At 41.4% G+C, this 25,027-nt stretch overlaps 2 protein-coding genes across 2 annotated transcripts in view; both read right to left on the reverse strand.

The window, feature by feature from the left end:
• Nucleotides 1-234: 234 nt before the first annotated feature.
• Nucleotides 235-9,088, reverse strand: LOC135098378 (cytosolic Fe-S cluster assembly factor nubp1-like). Its single transcript, XM_064000716.1, is given in 8 exon segments — nucleotides 235-407; nucleotides 2,509-2,665; nucleotides 2,667-2,696; nucleotides 3,081-3,191; nucleotides 3,902-3,939; nucleotides 4,353-4,443; nucleotides 5,278-5,379; nucleotides 7,595-9,088. Coding segments are annotated over 8 exon segments (753 nt in total). The 5' UTR covers nucleotides 7,775-9,088; the 3' UTR covers nucleotides 235-363.
• Nucleotides 9,089-13,863: 4,775 nt separating this feature from the next.
• Nucleotides 13,864-25,027, reverse strand: part of LOC135098371 (uncharacterized) — a 76,845-nt gene continuing 65,681 nt past the window's right edge. The window contains exon 3 of the mRNA XM_064000712.1: nucleotides 13,864-14,113. Within this exon, the coding sequence (XP_063856782.1) occupies nucleotides 13,878-14,113 (236 nt within the window). The 3' untranslated portion in view covers nucleotides 13,864-13,877. The remainder of the gene's footprint in view (nucleotides 14,114-25,027) is intronic.

The following is a 25,027-nucleotide window of genomic DNA, read 5'->3' on the forward strand; positions in this document are numbered from 1 at the left end:
TCATCCCCATGCAGCCTCAGCACACCAAGGCAAGGAGATACCGTGAAGGATTAGACCAAACATTAACACAGGTAAATCTTTAGACTTACACTAAATCTTAAGATGGCAAGGCAACAACTACTTTTTGTTGGATACTGTTGTAATATGTAGTTTTTATTCTCACCCAAACTTTCTGGCATAAATTAAAGATGAATGATGTATAAGGCTGCCACAATTTGTAAAGAAAATACTGACTGATGTTAATAATATGGATTTAAGAAGTAAATGTAAAATAAACCTCTGCATGAATGACAAGACTTTTCTGTAGAATGTGTTGGTTAGTGTGGTGATGACTGCTGCTGCTGCTGCTGCTACCGCTGCAGGTCAAGTGGCTTCTTGGGACTGTGCATCACAGTACTCCTTGATTTCTGAAATAAACATTGAATCATTACTACAGTGTTTAGTGCATCCACTGAAATTCCATCTACTTATGCATCAGTCTGACATTCTCCAAGAGAGGCAGCCAAGACATCTATGTAACGCTTGCTGGGAAAAGTAAGATGTAAAGGGAGCAGGTATCCATTTATTAATTCTTCAAATCTTTTGTTCATTTCTTGTTCCTAAATAAATATCAGCTTGGCAATGGAGAAGTAATGAAAGTGAAAAGTGTTAAAAGGAAAGGGTAACATACATATCTATTCTACATTCATAATCACAGATTTCAAACAAGAGTTCACTGCTTCACCTGCACAAAAAGTAATACAGGTGAGTAGGAGGGAAGACCAGCGAGACTTAGTGATAAAACATGGCCTTGTGCTGATTATTCAGGAAGAGACCAGAGATTAGCACACAAGAAATTAACCAAAAGGACAAAGAATATATGATTACATGAGCAGGGAAAATGGAGGATGGTGATGTGCAACAATGAAGGGAAAAAAAAAACACATGTTTAGAAAGATGTATCATCTCTTCAACATTTCAAACCACTTCTATTTTACATTGCTCCTCTATTTACACTTTATCTCATTTTCCTTGACATTGTTTATGGTTCTTGTGACTGCCTGCCTCATTCTGATGTGAAATCCTACCATCAGGGTCAAGTCTGCAGCCATTCTACTTCATTGAGTCTGGAGTCTGGACTCTGTCTGGTATAAATACCACCTCAAAAGTGCCTGCTATCTCCTCTGTGAACAAGCCAGCAGTAGGGTGTTGGGAAGTCCCACTGTAGGCAGTGCCTGGCTGAGGACTTAAGGCAGCATCACACAAGGCAAATTTCTGCAAGCATGCTGCCTGTTTTACTGGTGAGACCAGCGACACAGCAAGTTTGGCATCGACAGGGACTGGGCTGTTATGTTGACATCTTGTAATAAATCTTTTGCTCTATTTGGCAGCTCATATAGGCTGTGCAGCACTGCCTCCACAAGCCGTGGCTGCACCCTGCTGGCCATGGTCAGTCACTCTGGGCCCCAGGGTTGAGGTGGCAACAGCGCAAGTAGGTCCTACAGCCAACATGGTGCCCAGATCCACTATAGCTCAATTAATGTGTCGAGCTTTCACACTCCAGCAAAACTTAGTGCGGGTCTCCATCACAACACATTGTTTATCTCCCCAGCTGCAGTTGTCAAATAAGCACTGTAAGTAATTTCACAAGCACACACTGGCACATATACTTCATTTTTATAAGTTTTATAGTTGACAGTTTTACTCAAAGTACCACAATATATTTTTATTTAACATGTACAGCTTGTAGTACAGTGGTCATTTAATTTCAAATACTCCCAGCAAGTCTGGTATCACAGCCATATGCCATTCTTCCTGACAGCTCAGTTTGCCCAGCTGGCAGCAAAAATGGGCAGCATACTGGGGGAAATTTGCCCTGTGTGACACTGCCTTTAGTGTGATTAGCTGCACATACTAATATGATGCCAACCCCTACATGCTTAATGTGGGATAAGCTGGCTACAAGATTAGCCAGTCAAGATGTTTGCATGAACTAAATTCATATAATATTCTCCACAATTGTGCAAACAATTGGCACAGCATGAATGAGAGACCACTGACACGGAACACTGATTAGATTGAGTGGAGAGCATATGTAAATAGAAAATGGGACACGAGCCTGTAGGACTCTGTCTGTGGCTTGTCTGCACCTGATCTGCTCAGCTGAATGTCTCAGGCACAGGGGGCAGGGGAGGGAATGGGCTGTCATGGTGTGGTGAGGGGCAAACAAGAGGCGGTGGTGTCAGGCTCTTGTGCTGACAAACTTGAGTAAGCCTTTGCAAATGTCCCTTGTGTTGGGGTAGGAGGAGGGATCCATCCTCTCCCCATTAGAGACTCAGGCACCAAGGTGAATTTGAAATTAACCTTAGGCAATGTTTTTGTGCAGTGTGTGTGTGTGTGTGTGTGTGTGTGTGTGTACACACACACACACACACACACACAGTCTTTACTACCTCCTTTGTGGGGGTGGTGGCCTGGAACAAAGATTGAATTCCAGATAAAGAATCTTCCATTTAAAACAACACTTACTATTTGCAATGTCTTTGTATGCCTGAGTGACAGCAGCATCTGGCTCTTGTGTTGGAATGTTGGTGCCTTCATCACACGCCTGGGCCACCCGGGGGTCCAGCGGCAGCTGGCCAAGCAGTGGCATCTCAGTATCCTCTGCCAGCTGGGGGTCACATCCCAGTAGTGGCAGGGAAGACGGCCGTCTTGGTCTGAAATTCATGGTGCATCAAGATAAGACAAGCCTGATATACTCCTCTTAAGATGGCTTACCTAATACAAGATTTGCAAGATTTCTTATTGAAAAATTTTTGTTTCATCCTGGCAGAAAAATTGTGTAATTTTTTTTTGTTCTGTTAATTTAATTTTAACTGGTTGACTTTTGTATTGCCAAAAATCTTCCATTGATAAGAAAGGTGTGGTCTGTCGCCATCAATCTTGTCCCTTTACACAACACACATGAATTCCCACCTAGCCAAGAGGTGGTCTTGGTTGCAAGGAGTCTATGATTGCTGCTGGATCCTAGCTACATCACCACCACTCTTTGCTGCTGACACACAAATGAACAGGTGAGAGGCACCACACATCTCACTCACCTTACACTTGGGGCACACAAAGGTGGTCATGTCCTCCACCAGGCCAATGATGGGAATGTTCACTTTCCTGCAGAATGTGATTTCCTTCCTCACATCCAGCAGAGCCACTTCCTGGTGAGGGAAACAAGTCACATGAAGGGAAGGTACAACTCCGCCTTCCTAACCAGAGAAACTGACATTAACGCCAGAGTCAGAGTCAAGCACTACTTTGTGCATATGAACTGAGTATGTGGACTGCTATCATTGTAGACAGAAAGGGGAACTGCATCAAGCTCAAAGATGAAGGAATTGTGTCAAGCTTGAGCTCAGCCCCAACACAGATGACCAGCATGTGGAGAGAACACTGCATGCTTTTATGAAAGTCAACTAACATTTATGCTTACTTTTAAAATTCCCACATGATAATGATGGAGGTCTTTAAGTGGTATAAGGAAAATCACAAGTGTGAAAGAAAATCCTGAAAGTCAGTAATGAGGACAGGTCAAGAAACAACAGGCTCAAACCCAATAAAGTTAGATTTGAAAGAGAGATACAAAGAAATTGGTTATCAAGTAGTGATAGATGAAAGAAACAGGCTTAGTAAAAAGGTTATTAGTGCTGAGTCATTAAGGACAAGTAAAGACAAATTTCTGGATGAGGAGGATAGATGGAAATGGAAGGGTATATTTCATACAGGGACTGCCATGTGTGGGCTTCTTGTAGCTTCCCTCATCTCATGTTGTTATATTCTAAGCAATCCCACATCAAACACTACTAATTCTTCCCTCACACTTTCTCCACTGTACTCATTTCAAACCTCACATCAATATATTCAGTCTTACATCCACAGCTACATGCTTAAACACTACCTCATCAATCACTTCAACATTAAAAACTACATTACTCTCCTGTCACCCAACATCCTTATACTCTTACATTTCTTAAAGTAAACAAGATACATGAAATAAAAGAAATTAAAAAAACCTCACGATGATAATTTTTGATTCCACATAAAACTCAACGGTTTGACAAAATCAGCAACGCTTCTCCTTTGACCATTTCCCTGGAGTGAGTGCAGGGTTGGTGTCATGTACAAGTCTCCTCCAGTTAACCATTTCTGTCCCTTTCATGTTCCTCTGTGCCTCCTATCCTTTGCTGTTCTACCACAATCTCATCCCTCCATCTCATTCTGTCTTCCCCTCAGTGGCTTTTTCCAGGCTCCTTTAATTGGCTTCTGGTCTCCTCTTCTTACAAAACCAAAGACACTAGAGGTAACCTATTTCTACTACTTACCATCTTTCTTGGGTCCCTTCCAGATGACAGCGTCGTCTGCACTGTTGAGCAGGAACCCAACGGACATGACAGCCAGATTGTCAGACACATACTGAAAGGGTACACTGTCTTGTCATATAAAGGATTTATCTGAAGTGTCTGTCATATACAAATGATCTATCTAAAGAGTACCTGTTATATACAAATGATTTAGTTGAAGAGTGTGTGCCAACAAATTATTTATGTGAAGTATTTATCCATCATATACAAATAATTATCTGAATCAAATAAAAAATAAATACAAATAAATAAAAAAATACATGAAAATAGAAAGCAGTTTCTTCCCAGAGTAACAAGGTAGGTAATACTTAATGTGAAGGATAATTAAGAAGAAAAAAAAAAATTTTTAATTACTGTAACTCTGTGTGGGCTGAAGTACAAGAATGCTTAAAATGATCTAGCATGAGACAGCATTTCTGGTGCACAACTACAGGGAAAAATAACGGGAGCATTTTGTTCACACCACAGAATACTATTGGGAAAACTCTAACCTGGTTTAAGAAATTTATAAAAAGGGGAAAAAAAAAGGAAACAGCATTTCTTGTTCACAACTACAGGGAAATAACAGGAGCATTTGTTTACACCACGGTGTACTATTGGGAAAACTCTAACCTGGTTTAAGAAATTTATAAGAAGGGAAAAAAAGGAAAAAGGAAAACTGGGAAACTATTTTGACATGATGGAAGTGTTAAATCTTCAAGTAAAAAAAATAAAATAAAATAAATAAATAAAAAATAAATAAATAAAAAGGACTGACACACACACACACACACACACACACACACACACACACTTTTACACTATTACCATTGAGGCTTATCCCAGGTTAAGAGATTTTCCTCAACAGTACAAAACCTAACATAGGAACCTGGAAGTTGCCACCTACCACAGGGGACCAGCCAACACCTGAAGAGTGGACCTTCTCCTCTGCTGTCCCCAACACCCGCGGCTGAGACGGCCCACAGATGTCAATGTCAAGGAACCCCACCTGCCAGGGAGACAATGGAGGGGCAATGTTACCACAGGAAGGATGACCAGGAAGACTGAACAACTGACACGATCCTTATACAGGGTGTTCTTGAGTTACACTTGTCCACTTGTTGAGTGACGTGCAGGATGTATTGTTAGTATGAAGCTGTTGACAAGTAAGATCATTGTATTTAATGCATTGGGAAGAATAATAATGCAATGTGGCAAAGGTATGGCTATATTGGAAGTGAGTGAGCCATAAGTAGCTGCATTTTCTATTGTACTTTTGTTAAGGTGATCTGTTTTCTGTTTCATCAGATGAAAAGCAATGAGACAAGCAGCAGCACTGGCTGTGCTTCAGTGCAGTTTTGCCAGTGTTACTGCAGTTCAAGAACATTTGTGGGTGACATTACAACAGTGGTGAGCTCTGTTCCGGGGCTGCATCATAAACATTATTTTGGCATGTCAGAACCATCCTAAGTAGGCAGTGAACCTGACACACACTTCCTTCCTCAGTCTATTGCCACATGATGAAGCATGCCTTCACTACACTCACCAGTTCACTAATTCTTTGTATTGTTTTTATATTTTATTTCATTTAGAAAAAGACTGTTTGGTGCAGTATGTGTGTGTGGTGTACTATAAAAAGTAAGTGAGCATATTGGAGGGCATGCTGCTACCCCCACTGTAAGTGTGCTACTGGAAAAAAAAAATAAAATAAATAAAAAAAAAAAAAATATATATATATATATATATATATATATATATATATATATATATATATATATATATATATATATATATATATATATATATATATATATATATATATATATATATATATATATATATATATATATATATATATATATATATATAATTTAAAAAATGAGCAAAGCAAAATGCACGTAATTATGAAATGGGTGAAGTGAAGATTGCCATGAACTGAGGACTCCCTGTGTTGGCCCATATTAAGGAACCCTGGTCTCACCACTACTACTTTCCAAGGCCACAAAGATGATAAGCTGGGTTCTCAAGAGTGGTTTTCCTATTAGTAGATTTGTTAATCTGTCACTTGAACCATAAAGACACACTTAAAAACCTGTATCACTCCAAGCAGAGCTCTTGGAAAGTAGTGGGGCACACAAATATTTAAGAATATAGTTCATGAGTCAAGGTCAACTCACTTCACTGCTAACTAACTGTTTCATTTAGTTTTTTTTTGGTATTTTTTATTTATTTTATTTTTTTTTTTTAACTAACTTACCACTTGTAATAAATTTTAATGCTTTATTTTTACAGTCAATGAATATTTATTTTTTTGGATAGTTTTCTAGTTTTACTTTTTATGTCAGTCACTTACAATGTCTAAACTACATTTTATACAGATGTATTCTTATTTACATACAAACATGTGTTCAGTGTTTGATGCACAGCCATGCAACACTCAATAAAAAGTTCTCTCTCAATCTGTCATGATGCTCAGTACAGTGGGCAGCTAACCTCACTGATACCAGAGAGCATCACTGCACTGCTCACTAAGCAAAGGAGGGCTGCGTTCAGACCTGTCCTGTCCCACAAGAGGCTCTGACCAAAGGAGAAGAAGTGAGAGAGAGAGAGAGAGAGAGAGAGAGAGAGAGAGAGAGAGAGAGAGAGAGAGAGAGAGAGAGAGAGAGAGAGAGAGAGAGAGAGAGAGAGAGAGAGAGAGAGAGAGAGAGAGAGAGAGACTAAAGGTGCCAGTCCCTAAAAGGAACAAAAATATCCAAAATCAAGTGGAGAGATCTCTTCAACCCTCTCTCTTGAGAGATTTCAAGTCACAGGCAAGAGGGAATGCAGCAGCAAGCAGGAGTTTGAGTTTACAATTAACAGTTACTACAGTATATCCATGGGTTACTGCATTTCATCACTTTCACCATCCTACATTTCAATTCCTCTCTTACAAAGCACAGCAAATCTTTGATACACTAATTCTTCTCGCTGTCCACTCTGCTCACACCACAGGCATCCCTTCAGTAACTCATTTCTACTGTTTCAATCCTACTTCAATAACTTTTCATCTATATTCAATAAAATAAATAAATAATAGCAACCACTCTGCACTAAATAAATTTCAAAACTAACACCAGCTCACATCCTGATCACTCAACTAATCAGCACTAAACATGAGACACCGTCAGTGTGACACAAACAACAGTGAGTGGAAGGGTGACATGGAGTGTGGCAGTGCAGCTCACCTCCTTGGAGTCATCGAGGGCCAAGGTAAGGCCCAGCATGGCACTCACAGTGGACTTGCCCAAGCCTCCCTTGCCAGACAGCACCAGCACCTTGTTCTTGACGGATGCCAGGCGCTCCCTCACCACCACCAGGTCTGTGCACCATATGCCATCATTATGATTTTTTATTTTTACTTTCATTTTATTTATTTATTTTTCTATACAAGAGGGGCACTGGCCAAGGGCAACAAAAAGAGCAAAGGAGAAAGTCTATTGATGTGTCAGTCCCAAAAGAAGTGTCAAAAATGTCATCCAATATTGGAGGATGTGTCATGAAGCCTCCCTCTTGAAAGAGCTCAAGTCATAGGAAAGAGTAAATACAGAAGCAGGGAGTTCCTGATTTTACCAGAGAAAGTGATTAATTATTTAGAATACTAGTTAACTCTTACATTAGAGAGATGGACAGAATAGGGGTGAGAGAAAGAAGAAAGTCTAGTGCTGCGAGGCCATGGGAGGAGGGGAGGCATACAGTTAGCAAGATCAGAAGAGCAGTCAGTGTGAAAAATGTGGTAGAGGATAGCAAGAGATGCAATAATGTGCCAATGAGAGAGAGGCTGAAGACAGTCAGTTAGGGGTGAGTAGTTGATAAGATGAAATGCTTTTGACACTAAACAAAAATTAGCAACTGTTGTGTATTGAAGCATCTCACTCATGTTATCAATAAGGTGTACTGAAGCATTTCATCAGATGTATCAGTGAAGCGTTTCACCAAAGGGGTTCAGAACCTCCTGGCCAGACACGAACCTTACACAGGGGAGTGAATACCTTTGTAGGCAAGACTTGAGTGGGAGTAAAAACAGTGAGCACTTACTCTCTTCCACCTCACACAGTCCCTCCACACTAAAGCAACCAAGGCATAGTACATTTCATGGCTATAAATCAAATAAAAACTAATATACATACTAGTTAAGCTTGCAATAAAACCTGTGCAAAGACCAAGCATAAGATATCACAGGAAATCATTGCCAAACACAGCTTTTTTTCATCCAAGTCTCTTAGTACTGGTATAACAAGAAGCAATGGATGCGATACAGTGTCTTGTAGGACAGCCTGAGGATAGGTAAAAAGAGTGGTTTGGTGCCCCAGGAGTGTTGCATGAACATGTCTGATACACCCAGTGAGCCAACTTACTTATGGCATACACAAAGATATGAAATAAAAAGTTTGTCCAGCAATCCAGCCGTCTATAAGTGTGTGATGCCCACTCCTAAAAACTTCCCCCACAGGACAAGAATGGCAGTGTCCATTGATTCCTGTCCTTGAATGCTCTAATCCTCACCTTATCTCCCCTCCCACACTCCAGCAAGACAGAGCTCTCCACAGCAAGGCTTCCATACATCAAGTCCACAGGCTGACTCATACCAGGTACAGCATCAGGACTCACTTCAAAACTTTCTACACTAAGCAAGGCTCACCATTTTCTACAGTAGGCAAGGTTTCAACAACAAAATTCAAATCATAAAACATCCAGACAAAGGAGAGCCACAGGAAGGTGAAAGTAAAGCATAAAGAAGTATGTGTGAGTGAGACAGTTGCCAGTGAGGACAGAAGCCTTCAAACAGCCTTGAGGGAGTGACTGGGTGGAGGGAGGTGGAGACTCTTCTGCCGTGGCTGCCCCTCCTGCAGGATGCGCTTATGATGCAGTTAACTTTAAGTGAATGCAGGAACAGAAATACACTAGAGAGGAAAAAAAAGAGATGACAAAGACTGAGAAACAAATGGAACACAAACCATAAAGAGAAATGAAAAGAAAAAATACAAGAGTAAAATAAGAAACAAACAAAAGAAAGGAGAAATATATTAGCAGGACAGAGGCACCAGTACAGGACACACACTGCACATAACAAAGCTGCCATTACAGATTACACCCAACATTACACTCAACATGGGCAGCTGAGTTCCTGGAAACTAGACACACTAATCTTATAACACTTCCACCAATCAAACCCAACTCAGCCATCACTCATAAGAACAAAAGAACACAAGGGAAACGGCAGGAAGCCATCAGGCCTACAAGTGGGAGTCCCTGTACGAAACATACCTACCTATTTCCACCATTCTCATCAAAAAATTTGTCTAATCTTTTAAAACTTGCTATTTGATTCATCCACTACTCTATCTAATAACCAATTTCTTCCTATCACTTTTCACTGATCATTCTCATCTATACATTTGTCTAATCTTGTTTCATAGCTCCCTAATGACTCAGCACTAACAACCTGGTCACAGATTCTATTCCATCTGTTCACCACTCTATTGAGAACCTATTTCTTCCTCACTGTTTAAAAGCTTAAAGCAGCATTAAAGTACACAATTCTTTGCCTCAAGCCCCAGGTGTGTGTGTGTGTGTGTGTGTGTGTGTGTGTGTGTTGTTGAGGGTCTGGCCAAGGGTAACAGAAACTAAAGGCGTCAGATCCTGAAGGAGACAGTGAAAGCAGTCCAAAATTACCTGGAGAAATGTCTTGAAGCTTCACTCCCTCTCAAAGAAGTTAAAGTCACAGACAGGAGTAAATACAGAAGAGGCAGGGAGTTCCAGAATTTACCAGTGAAGCTTGCCAGTGTGAGTCCAAAGTGAGGCAGAGGACATGTTCACTGCTGTACAACTTTTCCACTGGTCATCTACACAACTTTTTAAACAATTTCTTGAATAATTGTGTAGCTTAAAAACAATATAACATGCTATTCTTTGTCTACTTTCTGTGCATCCAGTAAGCAGTTTTGTAGTGCTCTGAATGTTAACAAGGGACAGTCAATACAGTGGAAGTGTTCCCAACATAGCACCTGTCACTATGTTACTGGGTACACCCTGAAAAGTTTTGTTCATGATACAACACAAATTTCCAACTTCATAATCAACTTTGAAAGCCTACACGGTAATAATGCAATTCAAAAAGTAAGTGAGGGAAGGAATAACTTCCTACCATTACCAAAAAGATCAAGCTACTGTTCACTTTCAACCAGTGACAACAGTGTGGACAACATGAAAGATATCAAGAATATCAAGCCAGGTAAACTCTGGAACTCCCTACCTGCTTCTGTATTTCCTCTTTTGACTTGAATTATTTCAAAATGGAAGTTTTAAGATGGTTCAAATTTTGGATGATCCTTTTTTTGAGTATACTCTATAAGGACTAGCACCTTGAGTGAGCCTTTCTATAACTTTTGCTGCCCTATGCCAGTGCCCCTCTTACATGAAAGAAAAAAATGAGGGAAAAAATAATCTGCATCATAAAGGCAATCCTTGAGTGTGATGACTAAGCAGGGCAAAGCAGAGACCAGTGGTGGGAAAGTTCATGTTGAGGCCAAGTAAGCATGGCACACTCTTGTATCTCACTCCTAAGGCAGGATGAGGGAGGTGAGGTGAGGCTCCAGAAGGGAGGAGGAAAGAGGAAGGGGGGAGATAGGCGTGAGTATGTTGGAATGTCAGGTCATGCTGAAATGAGAGAGGTAAGGTCGAGGCGAGTTGATGAGGGAGGGGAGAGGATGGTAGGGAACGAGATGAGGGGTTTAGGTGAAGTAAATGTAGATGAATTGTATAAATATTTCGTAGATAAAGTTCATACAGGTCAATTAGCAAATATCCCGTATAAAACAATAAGATCACAAAAAAATGACCCTAAATGGATGACTGCTAGGTTAAAGCATTATATAGGGCGTAAGAGAAGTATATATAAGAGATTAAGGGCAGGTGAGGAAGTTTTAAGGACACAGTATAATGAATTAGTTAGAACAGTCAGGAAGTTAACGAGGAAAGCTAAGGACAATTATGAATTAAAGGTAGCCAGCCAGGCGAAGACGGACCCCAAGGGATTTTATCAGGTATACAGGATGAAAAATAAGGATACTGTAGGTCCATTAAAGGCAGCAGATGGGGAGCTGGTTAGTTCTGGGGAGGAGATTAGTAAACTTCTGAATGATTATTTTTTAACTGTCTTCACTCAGGAAAACATGCAGGATATGCCAGATAGTGAACAGGTGTTTAGAGCAGATGAGTATGAGAAGCTGACGGATATTTCCATAACTAGGGAGATAGTGGAGCAGGAGATAGATAGGCTAAAAAAGTTCAAGTCACCAGGACCTGATGAAATATATCCCAGAGTACTGAAGGAATGTAAAAAGATTATTAGTGAGCCGTTAGTTTCTGTCTTTAGGAAATCACTGGAGTCGGGTGAGGTACCAGAAATGTGGAGGCAGGCTAATGTAGTACCCATCTTTAAGAAAGGGGATAAAACTTTAGCGTCTAATTATAGACCTGTCAGCTTAAAAAAGATTATTAGTGAGCCGTTAGTTTCTGTCTTTAGGAAATCACTGGAGTCGGGTGAGGTACCAGAAATGTGGAGGCAGGCTAATGTAGTACCCATCTTTAAGAAAGGGGATAAAACTTTAGCGTCTAATTATAGACCTGTCAGCTTAACTTCAGTTGTAGGTAAAATGTTAGAGTCAATAATAGCCAGGAACATTAGGGAACATTTAGACAAACATAACTTGATAAATCAGTCACAGCATGGCTTCACGAAGGGGAAGTCTTGCCTGACAAACTTGTTAAGTTTTTACAGTAAGGTTTACGAGGCAGTAGATAATGGTGATAGTTATGATATCTTATATCTGGACTTTAGTAAAGCATTCGACAAGGTGCCCCATCAAAGGCTCCTGAGAAAGGTTAGGGCGCACGGGATAGATGGGAAGGTGTTAGGTTGGATAGGGTCATGGCTTGGTAACAGGCGACAGAGAGTGCTAATAAACGGCTCGAAATCCGAGTGGGGTCATGTCATTAGTGGGGTGCCACAGGGATCAGTATTAGGGCCATTATTATTTCTAATATATATCAATGACTTGGATAGTGGAATTAGTAGCGATGTTAGTAAATTTGCGGATGACACAAAGATAGGTAGATTAATTAGGTCAGAAGCGGATGCCATCGCCTTGCAGACAGACTTAGATAGAATGAATGAATGGACGGATAGATGGCAAATGCAATTTAATATCAATAAATGCAAAGTGCTTAGCGTAGGTAGAGGAAACCCACACAATAGGTACACATTAAACACCCAAACTCTGGTAGGTACAAGGTACGAGAAAGATTTAGGAGTTATAGTTAGCTCTGAACTCCGTCTAGGGAAACAATGCATAGAAGCCAGAAACAAGGCAAATAGGGTACTAGGATTCATTTTTAGGAGTGTTAAAAGTAGAAGGCCGGAAGTAATATTAAAGTTATACTTGGCGCTGGTCAGACCTCATCTAGACTACGCTGTGCAGTTCTGGTCCCCACATTACAGGAAAGATATAGGTCTATTAGAATCAGTACAGAGGAGAATGACTAAAAGGATACAGGGGATGAGGAGTATTCCTTACGAAGCGAGGTTGAAGCGGTTAAATTTACATTCTCTAGAGAGACGTAGGTTAAGAGGGGACCTGATAGAAGTCTTTAAGTGGTATAAGGGTTATAACAAGGGAGATGTAAGCAAAATTCTTAGGATCAGCAACCAGGGTAGAACAAGAAATAACGGGTTCAAGCTTGAAAAATTTAGGTTTAGGAAGGAGATAGGAAAAAATTGGTTCTCGAATAGAGTGGTAGATGAGTGGAACGGACTCAGTAATCATGTAGTTAGTGCTAGGACACTAGAGAGCTTTAAGAGAAGATTAGACAAGTTTATGGATGGGGATAACAGATGGAAATAGGTAGGAGTGTTTCATACAGGGACTGCCACGTGTAAGCCTGGTCGCTTCTTGCAGCTTCCCTTATTTCTTATGTTCTTATGTTCTTATGTTCCTGGTGGCATGACTCTGGCCTCTGGCACAAATAAACAATCTTTCTGACAAGTAGACGTCCACTAGGGGATGATGGGACTAAGAGAATGAATGATGTGTCTATGAATGTGCGTTGCTTTGTCAGGGACATCCCATGTGGAATTGTTAGTTTGGTATATAGATAAAAATAGACAGATGTATTAGATGTATGTTAAGACAAATGTTGGGTCTTGGTGTGAATGTGTGGGGCCAGCTGTACTATGACTTAGCTCCTGGGGTGTAGTAGGCTGGTCCATGAGACTGTCCCTCTCCACCAGGGGAAGATAGCTCAAAGAGTGTGAATGATGTGTGTTTGTGAATGTGTGGTGCTTTGTCTGTGCCAACCCATGTCACTGCTGGCCTGCTAAATGGATGCAGAGATAGATATTTATTCTTAACATATCACCATACATACTTCCCCCGTCAGTGTTAGTACTCACATTCTTGGCAAAGGTTCCTAGGATGTCCTCAATGTCTCTCGAACTTCCTCTCCATGTCCCTCACGAACTACTCCATCTGAGAGAATGGCTTGCGCCAAAAGGGGCCACGGTGGATCAGCCTCACCTGGCTCGGATGAACCATGGGAAGCACCAAGGCCCTCCTGCTGCCGGGCTGGGTCGGTGCCGCCCTCACCTGGGGAGCCGCTCGCCCCACCATGAGGAGAGACACCATGGCTGCTGCTGCTGCTGCTGCCTGCCAATGGGGAGGACAGCTGTTACGGTTACATTATACTGCCACACCACTGGGAAGATGCTACTTACCTAAACATTACAAGAGCACACAACTTTTTTGGTCTAAAGGGTAACTTTTCTTGTTCCATACTTGAAAGAGTGGAAGTTGGTTGGTTGGATGTATCTACTGGTACACAAGCTCACCAACCCACAACTCTACCCAGTCGCCAACACGTTTAACATGCCTACGAAAGATACAATTGTACAACTTGAAAAAAATGAAATAAAATAAGCAAGAATAACACTAGGGCCTCATCCTAGGAATCATCTATGTCTATGAAGCGTTATCTTCGATAAAAGGCAAGTCAAGGATGAGTTCCTTTGCAATGATGCAGAGATCTAGGCAGAGGTGAATCAAGGATACAGAGTTCCCTTAACTGCCATGACGCAATCAGGGCTGAGGTGGATCAAGGATGAAGAGTTCCCTTGCAGTGACGCAGATATCAAGGACTGAAAGAAATCACGGTAATAAGTTGTAGTGTAGTGACGCGCAGATCAAGGTAAGAATGAAATCAAGGTGGTAATGGTTCCCTTGCTGTGACGCTGATCAAGGTAAAACAAAGCAGGGAAAGAAACTCCCTTGCAGTGACACAAATATCAAGATAAGAAGCAGACCAAGGCAATAAGCCTCTTTGCAATGACACGCAAACCAAGGCAACAAACAAACCACAGACAATCCTTATGGCCAGGCGGTGATGGTGGTGGCGGCGCGTCCCCTACCACTCCTCACATTTCCCCACACACGGCCTGACAACTCACGTGCAGCTCAACACATCAAAGCAAGACCCCTCACGTACCTAGAGCGACGTGCCTGCAGGAGAGTAGAGGCTGAGAAAGGCTGTGATGCCCCGAGAAAGGCGATGCTACGTTACTCACATGCGCCGTCAGTTGAAATCTGTGATCTGCCTTCAGTCTGGTCTCCTCTATTCCTCTCTCTCATCTCTGGCCTTGACTTCGGCTTAATTATTTCACTGTTATAGTCGTTCTTTGTTAGCATTTATAGCTTTGCAAATTGTTTTTAACGTGGGTGTGTAGTGCCGGGAAATTAATTATGTATATTTCTACTTTTTTCCTAGGCTAAGGCCCATGTAATGTGCGAGGATGACCAGAATCTCAGTACCATGTGACTAACCACCCCCCCCTTCCCCTCCTCTCCTCAGTGTCCTTTTGTCCTTGCTTTTTCCCCCCCCCCCTCTCAGCGTCACTGTGTTGACCACTTCTATAACAAATTTACCCCGTGAATAAACGTAATTTCTCCTGCTTGGCCAGGTTATAGAGGCGAATTTTTCACCTAATCCCAGAGAATGGGGAGCCCTTAATATGATAAAATTAATTCTATAATGGTAAGGTCTTAAACCAGCCCAAACAAATCCCAGATAATTACGCCGCGCCAATGAGGTTGACGAATCTGATAAGTCTTCTTTGCTTCGCTGCCCTGTCACCCCTGTTGCTACGCAAGCCGGGAAGAGATACCAGACTTTGACTAATTCCCCAATTGATTTCAAAAGTCCATTGAATTAAACTTCTTAAAGTAACAACTATAAAGTAAACAGTAACTTAATTATTCATATTTTTCATCCCTGAACTCACAACCTAGTCGCCCCCCCCCCACTAAAAACAAAATTATAACTTAATAAATTTCCCCATTGGAAACCTTTATCCTTAGTTTCCCGCCGATTTCCTCACAAGCAAAGCCAGTCTCTCTCGGATTCTCCTCAGGTGAGCATGCAGTCTGATAGTCTCCCCCTCCATTCCTGTAATATTAAGTAAGTGTTTATTTAACAATAATTTTACTAAAGCCAGTCTCTCTCGGATTCTCCTCAGACCCTCTTGGATTCCCCTCAGATATTCCTGTTGATAAACTATTTCTGAGTGGATAGATATTCGCATTTTTTTCGTTTTTTTTTGTTGGTTTTCTCCACGGGACTAGTGAAACCACCTGGTTCGAGATCACCGTGTGAGACTGTCCTCAGGTCTATACATACTTTTTGGGTATATATTTGTTATTTATTTATTTATTCTCTGGTCTCCCCCACAACTCAGTAGTCGCGAAAATATCTCCATCGTAGTTTTTATGTAATTGAAGAATACGCTACCATTTATTTTGTATTTCTGAATTATGTAACTAAAGAGTACGCTATCATTTATTTTGTATTTCTGAATTATGTAACTGAAGAGTACGCTACCATTTATTTTGTATTTCTGAATTGCTTTCTTTTTATTATTATTATTTCGGATTATTCCATTATTTATTAAAAATCATAAAAGTGTCAGTATTTGTATTTCTCTTAATCCAGTGATAGGATTTGTAATTTTCGTGTGCCACAAGGGAACATCACACCCCTTAGAGGGCACTAAACTGGTGAGCAGCGGTGGCATTTATTTCGCGACTGACCGAAAGAGGTGGAGACTGGAAATAAGTGTAAATGTTGAAGGTGGCACTTGTAGGGCATAGCCAGATTCCCCGGCATCTAGAGGTAACAAATGTGCAAATTAGGATATTCAGAGCCCCTGGAGCAAAGGCTAGGACTTTCTTTGAGGATGATCGGTTAAATCGAGTACTCGAGTGGCAACATGACTTGACCATCTTGTGGATAGGCAGCAACGACATAGAAACATCTACCAATCCCGCTAGGATTTTCTCCGATGTTAAGAACATCATCAAAGAAATCACTGCCAAATGCCAATCACTAGTGCATGTCTGCCAAATTGAACCCAGGACCAACCCTAGGGGAATATCAGTGGAGAAATATAAGAAATTCCAAGTAGGAATCAATAATAGAGTAAAGAGAGCCCTGAAGACCCCAAACATTCATTTTAATAATATTCAATTTGTACAAGAACTGAGCGAGGATGGTGTTCACTGGTACGAGAGAGGCCAAGCTCAAGTAATCAGTAAGATCAAAAGAGTTATTGAAGGTCACAGTAGCAATAGAGAGGCAGTGGAGTAGAACACATTGTCCTGGAAGAAGAAAACCTGAGCGCATACTGTGTATCGCAGGTCACCTAACAATCACCCTGAGATATTGTGTTCTACACCCAGTACATTAAACTTCCATGTGAGCAAAGATGACTGATAATGTTCGCCTCCCAAGGCGTGGATTAGACCCGTGGCAGGACTTAATGGATCATAACACCAGAGAGAGCCTGGGAGCAGTTAAACATGAAAGTAAAGGGAAAGACTTGAACACTTTAGAACAGGAAGTAGAGGAACTAAAGCAAATCTTAAATCAACAAAATCAGGTAATTGGGCGTTTGGCTAACATCCCTAATTTACACAGAGCACCTAGCACTCCCACCAAACCCCGAGATATCCCAATTCTTGAACTCCACCACCTACAAGGTCTTGACTCAACTACCCAATTGCAAATTTTCATTGAACTGGTGGAGCAAAGTAGCAATGAGGACACCCGCAAAGTGCAAATTGCAAAGAGTAGGGTCAGCAGCGAGCTCGCAGCTCTCATACATAACCATCAAACCTTACATCATTGTCACACCTGGAATAGTATTAAACAATTGCTTCTATCACAATTCTCCCACGAGGTTAACTTTGACAGGGCGTGGAGAGACATAGACGCACAGACATATGATTGGGTAGAATCTCCCCAAGCATTTGCCAACAAATTCACTTGCAAATATGCCACTCTAGAGACGAGCTTTCCAGGAGAGAAACTCCCTAAATGTAAGAAAATTATCAAAAGAAAGTTGTGGCAGGGCTTAACCCAAGAAGCAAAGGCTAGACTAGAAGGTTTCCTGGATGAGGATTATCCTCTTGATAAATTTATTGACAGGGTAGAACATGAGCGCCAACTGCTCGAGGCTGCCCATACTTCCCCCATTGCTAGAATTAAAACTGAACTGGAAAAATCTAAATCAAAACTCATTGGTAGCCCTGACCCAATAACTCAAAATCCCCCAGACCTAACAAATGCAACATCCAAGGAATCAAAGGAAATTTGGGAACTTAAGCAGCAGATTAAAAGTCTCACTGATCAAGTAGGAAGGTTGAGAACCTCCCCCTCTCCAACACAACCCACTAAATATTGCTCACACTGTCGAACCCATAGTCACACGCTGAGGGAGTGCTGGAGAAAACCTGCCCGTGGATCATGCTTTGACTGTAGACAGCATGGGTGCTGGAGAGGAAATAAAAACTGCTCCGGAAAACCAAATCAGAATATATGACTCACCCAGGGATTCACATCCCCCGCTATCAATCTCATAGTTAACAAGAAAATTCTTAAAGCTGTCATTGACACTGGTAGCGGCTATACTTTAATCACAGAGGCTGCGGTAGAGAAATTAGAAGGAACTATATCACAAAGGCGAGCAGTACCTATACTACAAGGGGTAACTGGTTCACCCTTACGAATCTTGGGGATGACCTTACTAGAGATAGGAGTAGGTGAAGAGACTATACACAAACAATGGTGCCCTGTAGTCCCGAATAGCTACCTTGACGCTGACGTCTTACTCGGGACAGACATACTTTCACAAGCTCCTTTTCAATGGAATGGTAAGACAAATACAGTAAAATGGAGTAAAACCACATACCTTGTTAATCATATCAAAAGGCAGAAAGGCAAGGTGGAACGAGTTCACGAGGTACCTATTCTTCCTACCACTCCCAGTCAAACAGAACACATCCGTCTAACTCATACCATCAAACTTGATCCCTACCGAGCTCAGTTTCTTCCTATCTCGGTGAAAGAAAACCCAGGAGAAACTTTGTTAGTCCAGCCTCAGCCATGTTTAACGCCTAATCATCACCCCTTGATTGTGACAGTAGATGAGAATAAAAAGGTCCCCCTCCCATTTATTAATGATACTAAGGGCCGGAAAACAATCAAACCAGGAACCCTATTAGGCACTTTTGAAAACATCTCCTCCCCGACGATCAAAGTCATCCACCAAAAGCAAGCCACTCCTTCCCTAGAAATCCACAATGATCTGTTGCCACACAACGACCAAACAAGGTGTCAGGAATCAAAGAGTAGGCCACAAAGACTCGAGGAGTTGATAAGACAACAGAAATGGAGTAACCTTACTAGAGAGCAGAAAACAATCTTAAAAAATATCATTCTCAATCACCATGATTTATTCATAGTAGACAAAAACGAACTTGGATTAATGAAAGGGCCTCCTGCTAAAATTAATATCTCTAATCCAGAGCCTAGTCGTGGTCCTAGGTACCGATACCCCGAGGAAGCAAAAAACCTGATATCAAACATGTTAACAGATATGGAGAACAGAGATATCATTGAAAAATCTACATCTGCATGGCTCTCTCCTATAGTATTAGTCAATAAACCGGATGGAAGTAAAAGAATGTGCCTTGACTACCGACATATCAACAAGCACCTAACTACTGATATTTACCCGCTTCCCCGCCTAGAAGAATTAGTTGAACAAGCAGCTGGCCATCAGTTCTATGCCACGCTAGATATGAGGGAGGCTTATTTTCAAATTCTATTGGAGGAAGGTAGCAGAGACCTCACAGCCTTCAGTGATGGGGTGACTCTCTATAGGTTTAAAAGGCTACCTTTTGGATTAGGCTGTTCTCCAGCTATCTTTACTAGACATATGGCCTCATTGTTAGCTCCTCTCGTGAAGAAGGGTTGGATGAAAAATTACTTAGACGACCTAATCATTTGGGCTTCAGACTTCACCACACTCAGCGAAAGACTCAGTGAAACTTTCGCTTTACTTAAAGAAAACGGAGTCAAGCTTAACTTATCTAAATGCGAAATGGCAAAGACTGAAGTTACGTTTCTTGGTCATAAAATTTCACAAGAAGGTAGTCAACCCGACCCAAAGAATGTAGAGGCAGTATTGGAAATGAAACCGCCCACTAAGGTCAAGGAAGTGAGACGATTTTTAGGTATGGCAGGATTTTATAGGAAACACATCAGTAATTTCGCTCAAATAGCCACTCCACTTACCAACCTAACGAAAAAAGATCAACCTTTCCTTTGGACAGACAAGTGTCAGGAGGCATTCGATACCTTAAAAAGATCTCTTGCCCAGGCCCCTATACTAGCGAGAGCGCAAAGTAACCAGCCGTTCATGTTAACAACTGATGCCAGTAATACCCACATAGGAGGCGTCTTAAGTCAAACTCAGGAGGATGGGTCCGTCAGACCTTTGGGCTATTTTTCAAAAAAATTAAACTCCACTGAGAATAGGTACTCAGCTACAGATAAAGAAGCCTTGGCAGTACTTCTCTCTTGTAGACACTTCCATCATTATTTGTGGGGAACTAGCTTCACTATATTCACAGATCATCAGCCCCTTACTAGTATATTCAAAAGAAAGACCAAATCTGCCAGGATGAACCGCTGGATACTAGAGATGAGAGAATACCAATACAACATCCAATATGTGAAGGGAAAGTATAACTACGTGGCCGATCAGCTCTCTCGCCCAGTGAGGATCATTCAGCGATGTCCTACTCCAAACTATTTAGGCCTGACTTTAGAACAAATCAAGATTCAACAAAGGGAAGAAATTAAGTGGAGAGACATGATAGAGTATCTGGAAGGAGGGTCTATACCTACCAAAAAGTATCATAAGAGTATATTGCACCAGTTCACTATAATTGATGAGTTGCTGTACTACGCTAAGGAAAACATTGATGGCAGCATTCATTATTCATTGGTAGTTCCTCAGGTTCTGATTCCTAAAGCTTTAGAACATGCACATGAGCTTTCTGGCCACCTGGGTCAGAAAAAGACAATTAAAAAGGCCGAAGAATTGTTTTACTGGTGTAATCTCAAGTTTGACGTAACCCAGTACGTAAAGAATTGCCTTACCTGTCAAAGATTTAAAACCTCTCCAGGGTTACAGCAGCCTTATCAGGAATTACCTTCAGTAGAGAAGCCCTTAGATAGGATAGGTATAGACCTGACGGATATGATTGCAGGCAGTGGTGGCTACCGATATGTGTTGACTATCGTAGATCACTTTAGCCGATTTGTGAAGTTCTATCCACTCAAAAACAAACTATCAGAGGGAATTGTAGAGGCGCTGCAGCAGTACATTACCGACTTCGGGACTCCTCACTCCATCGTCCTGGACAACGGGGGCGAGTTCACCTCCCAGATCTTCCAACAATTCTGCCAGCAACACCTCATCACCCTCTGTTACACCACTCCCTACCACCCGCAAGGGAACGCCATCACCGAACGACTCCATCGCACGCTCAAATCCATCTTGGCTTCCATGTGCCGAGGTTACCCGCTACGGTGGCCTCGCCTACTCCCTGTGTGTCAGGCCACTATGAATGCCGCCGTCCATACCAGTATCGCCCAACAACCTTTCTTCGCGTTTTTCTCCCGGCATGCGCCCCGAGTGGTGGGTGCCAGGCTACCCGCAGTTGATGGTGACGAGCAAGACGTGGATGTGGTCCGCCGGCTGATCCGGGAAACACACGAGAAAATGACTCGGAAATACCGTAATGCGGCCAACAGGAAACGCAAGGAGCAGAAGGTAGACATTGGGGCGTTGGTGTGGGTGAAGCGAGAAACTACAGAGTCAGGAGTGTGTAAGAAACTGTGTGTTCGTTGGGACGGCCCATATAAGGTGGTGGAAGTTTTAAGAGGAGGCGGTGGTTATGTGGTGAAAGACCCTTTCTCGGGAAAGATGGTGCAAAGAGCGGCAGAAAAGATCAAACAGTTTCACAGTGAGGAAGAGTACGTAGTTGCAGCTCAAGACACAGTGTTCCAACCTGATATAGAAACTGAAGTGTTACCGCCTAGAGTGCGTAACCGTCCCAGACGCTATATTGAGGAATGTTAATGTCGCTGGAAAGACGGTATAGAAAAGAGCAGAGTGCTTGGGGTAAATAGAATCCCCCCCCTTACTTTTGCATGGTCTGGCTGGACTGGTTGTAATGAATCGTGGTATGACGGGTATGGGTACTATGTGAGAGGTGATGTAAGAATTTGAGAAGGAATAAGGAACCACTTTAATTCGCAGACTACTACTGCACTCGACAATCCGTTCGGGCCATACTGTGGTGGATTACTTCAGGACGTGGCGAGCGCTTCGCGTAATCATCTATAGTATCTCGTGGTATGAGTGAATGTGTGGATGAGTAAATGACTGTCCGAGTGGAAGGAACCGAGTACTGGGGTGGCCGAATCTCGTTTCAGAGAGTGACGGAGTGACTTAAGGTTAAGTCCTCACACCACAGGAGGTCAAGAGGCTGGTTGGGGTGGAATTTCTTTTCTTTTTCCTTGAGATGAGAGAAAGAGCCGAGTTATGTCTCCAAGGGACATTGTGGTGATATGGCCCACAAGCCATTGTATGGGAGAGAATGTCAGAGTTATTTCCCGACAGAGATCACGTGCAGTTCGTCAGCCTGGCTTGGTTATGTGGTGGTGAGGGGAGTTTCTAATTACTCGGATGTGAAGGTGTTATTTTATTTTTTTTTGGTAAGGAGAAAAGAGAGAGGTGAAAAATTCTAGAACGGATGAAAGGCTCGTGTAGTGCCGGGAAATTAATTATGTATATTTCTACTTTTTTCCTAGGCTAAGGCCCATGTAATGTGCGAGGATGACCAGAATCTCAGTACCATGTGACTAACCCCCCCCCCCTTCCCCTCCTCTCCTCAGTGTCCTTTTGTCCTTGCTTTCCCCCCCCCCCCCCTCTCAGCGTCACTGTGTTGACCACTTCTATAACAAATTTACCCCGTGAATAAACGTAATTTCTCCTGCTTGGCCAGGTTATAGAGGCGAATTTTTCACCTAATCCCAGAGAATGGGGAGCCCTTAATATGATAAAATTAATTCTATAATGGTAAGGTCTTAAACCAGCCCAAACAAATCCCAGATAATTACGCCGCGCCAATGAGGTTGACGAATCTGATAAGTCTTCTTTGCTTCGCTGCCCTGTCACCCCTGTTGCTACGCAAGCCGGGAAGAGATACCAGACTTTGACTAATTCCCCAATTGATTTCAAAAGTCCATTGAATTAAACTTCTTAAAGTAACAACTATAAAGTAAACAGTAACTTAATTATTCATATTTTTCATCCCTGAACTCACAACCTAGTCGCCCCCCCCCCACTAAAAACAAAATTATAACTTAATAAATTTTCCCATTGGAAACCTTTATCCTTAGTTTCCCGCCGATTTCCTCACAAGCAAAGCCAGTCTCTCTCGGATTCTCCTCAGGTGAGCATGCAGTCTGATAGTCTCCCCCTCCATTCCTGTAATATTAAGTAAGTGTTTATTTAACAATAATTTTACTAAAGCCAGTCTCTCTCGGATTCTCCTCAGACCCTCTTGGATTCCCCTCAGATATTCCTGTTGATAAACTATTTCTGAGTGGATAGATATTCGCATTTTTTTCGTTTTTTTTTTGTTGGTTTTCTCCACGGGACTAGTGAAACCACCTGGTTCGAGATCACCGTGTGAGACTGTCCTCAGGTCTATACATACTTTTTGGGTATATATTTGTTATTTATTTATTTATTCTCTGGTCTCCCCCACAACTCAGTAGTCGCGAAAATATCTCCATCGTAGTTTTTATGTAATTGAAGAATACGCTACCATTTATTTTGTATTTCTGAATTATGTAACTGAAGAGTACGCTATCATTTATTTTGTATTTCTGAATTATGTAACTGAAGAGTACGCTACCATTTATTTTGTATTTCTGAATTGCTTTCTTTTTATTATTATTATTTCGGATTATTCCATTATTTATTAAAAATCATAAAAGTGTCAGTATTTGTATTTCTCTTAATCCAGTGATAGGATTTGTAATTATCGTCTGCCACAAGGGAACATCACACCCCCTTAGAGGGCACTAAAGGTGTACTGGTATATAAGGGAATATAAGGTTATATATGTTTTCTAAGGTACATAACTGTTTATGAGACTAATTTAATTTTTTTTTTTTCCAGAAAGTTCTAGATAGTTATGGGAGACTCTGTCAAGCAGGATTAGTTATCATTATTAACTCTTCATGAGTCATTTATGGATTTAGATTTGTATTACGCTCATCAAACACCAACTTTGTTAATGCTAGTATACGTGCGTATATCCAGCTTCCAACACTGACTTCGCCTCCACACCTACACACTTCCCTGATTCTTAACGTACTTTAATTAAATATTTTATGTATTAGGGATCAATAAAACATTTATTACGGCGTTCTTACTAAATACATCAGTGAAACAAGGTGCAGTAAGGTATGATATTAAAAAAAGTAGGTGTGTCTGAGCGCTCTATCCGAACACAGGTATAGGTCAGCGTCTCTGGAATGTTCTGCCTCCATATCATGAAACCCTTCATTCTTCCATAAGCTTTATCGTCAAAGGACTACATAAATAATTTAGTCAGGTAGAGGAGATACAACAAGGGTAATACTAGCGAAATCTTAAGAGTCAGTAATCAGTATTGGACAAGTAAATTAAGAGGGGATCTGTCACACAGGTCTTCAAGTGGTATCGGAAACACAATACAGGTGACATAAGCAATTCGAGGACAGTAATCAGGATAGGACAAGAAATAATGGGTTTCTTGATAAATTTAGATTAAAGAATATATATAAGAAGGAATTGGTTAGTGCTAAGTCATCAGGGAGCCTTTAACACAATATTACACAAATTTATGGATGGGGATGGTAGTGGAAATAAGTAGGTCTGTTTAATGCAAGGACTGCCATGTGTAGGCCTGATAGCGTCATGAAATTCCCTTATCTTAATATATATATATATATATATATATATATATATATATATATATATATATATATATATATATATATATATATATATATATATAATGGAGTACCCCACACAGCTGGGCGGGGGATGGGACACAGAACCATACTCTGAAACACCTGTACACCAAACTTCCACTACTTTC

Source organism: Scylla paramamosain, unplaced genomic scaffold (genome assembly GCF_035594125.1).
Source record: "Scylla paramamosain isolate STU-SP2022 unplaced genomic scaffold, ASM3559412v1 Contig58, whole genome shotgun sequence".
Lineage (NCBI taxonomy): Eukaryota > Metazoa > Arthropoda > Malacostraca > Decapoda > Portunidae > Scylla > Scylla paramamosain.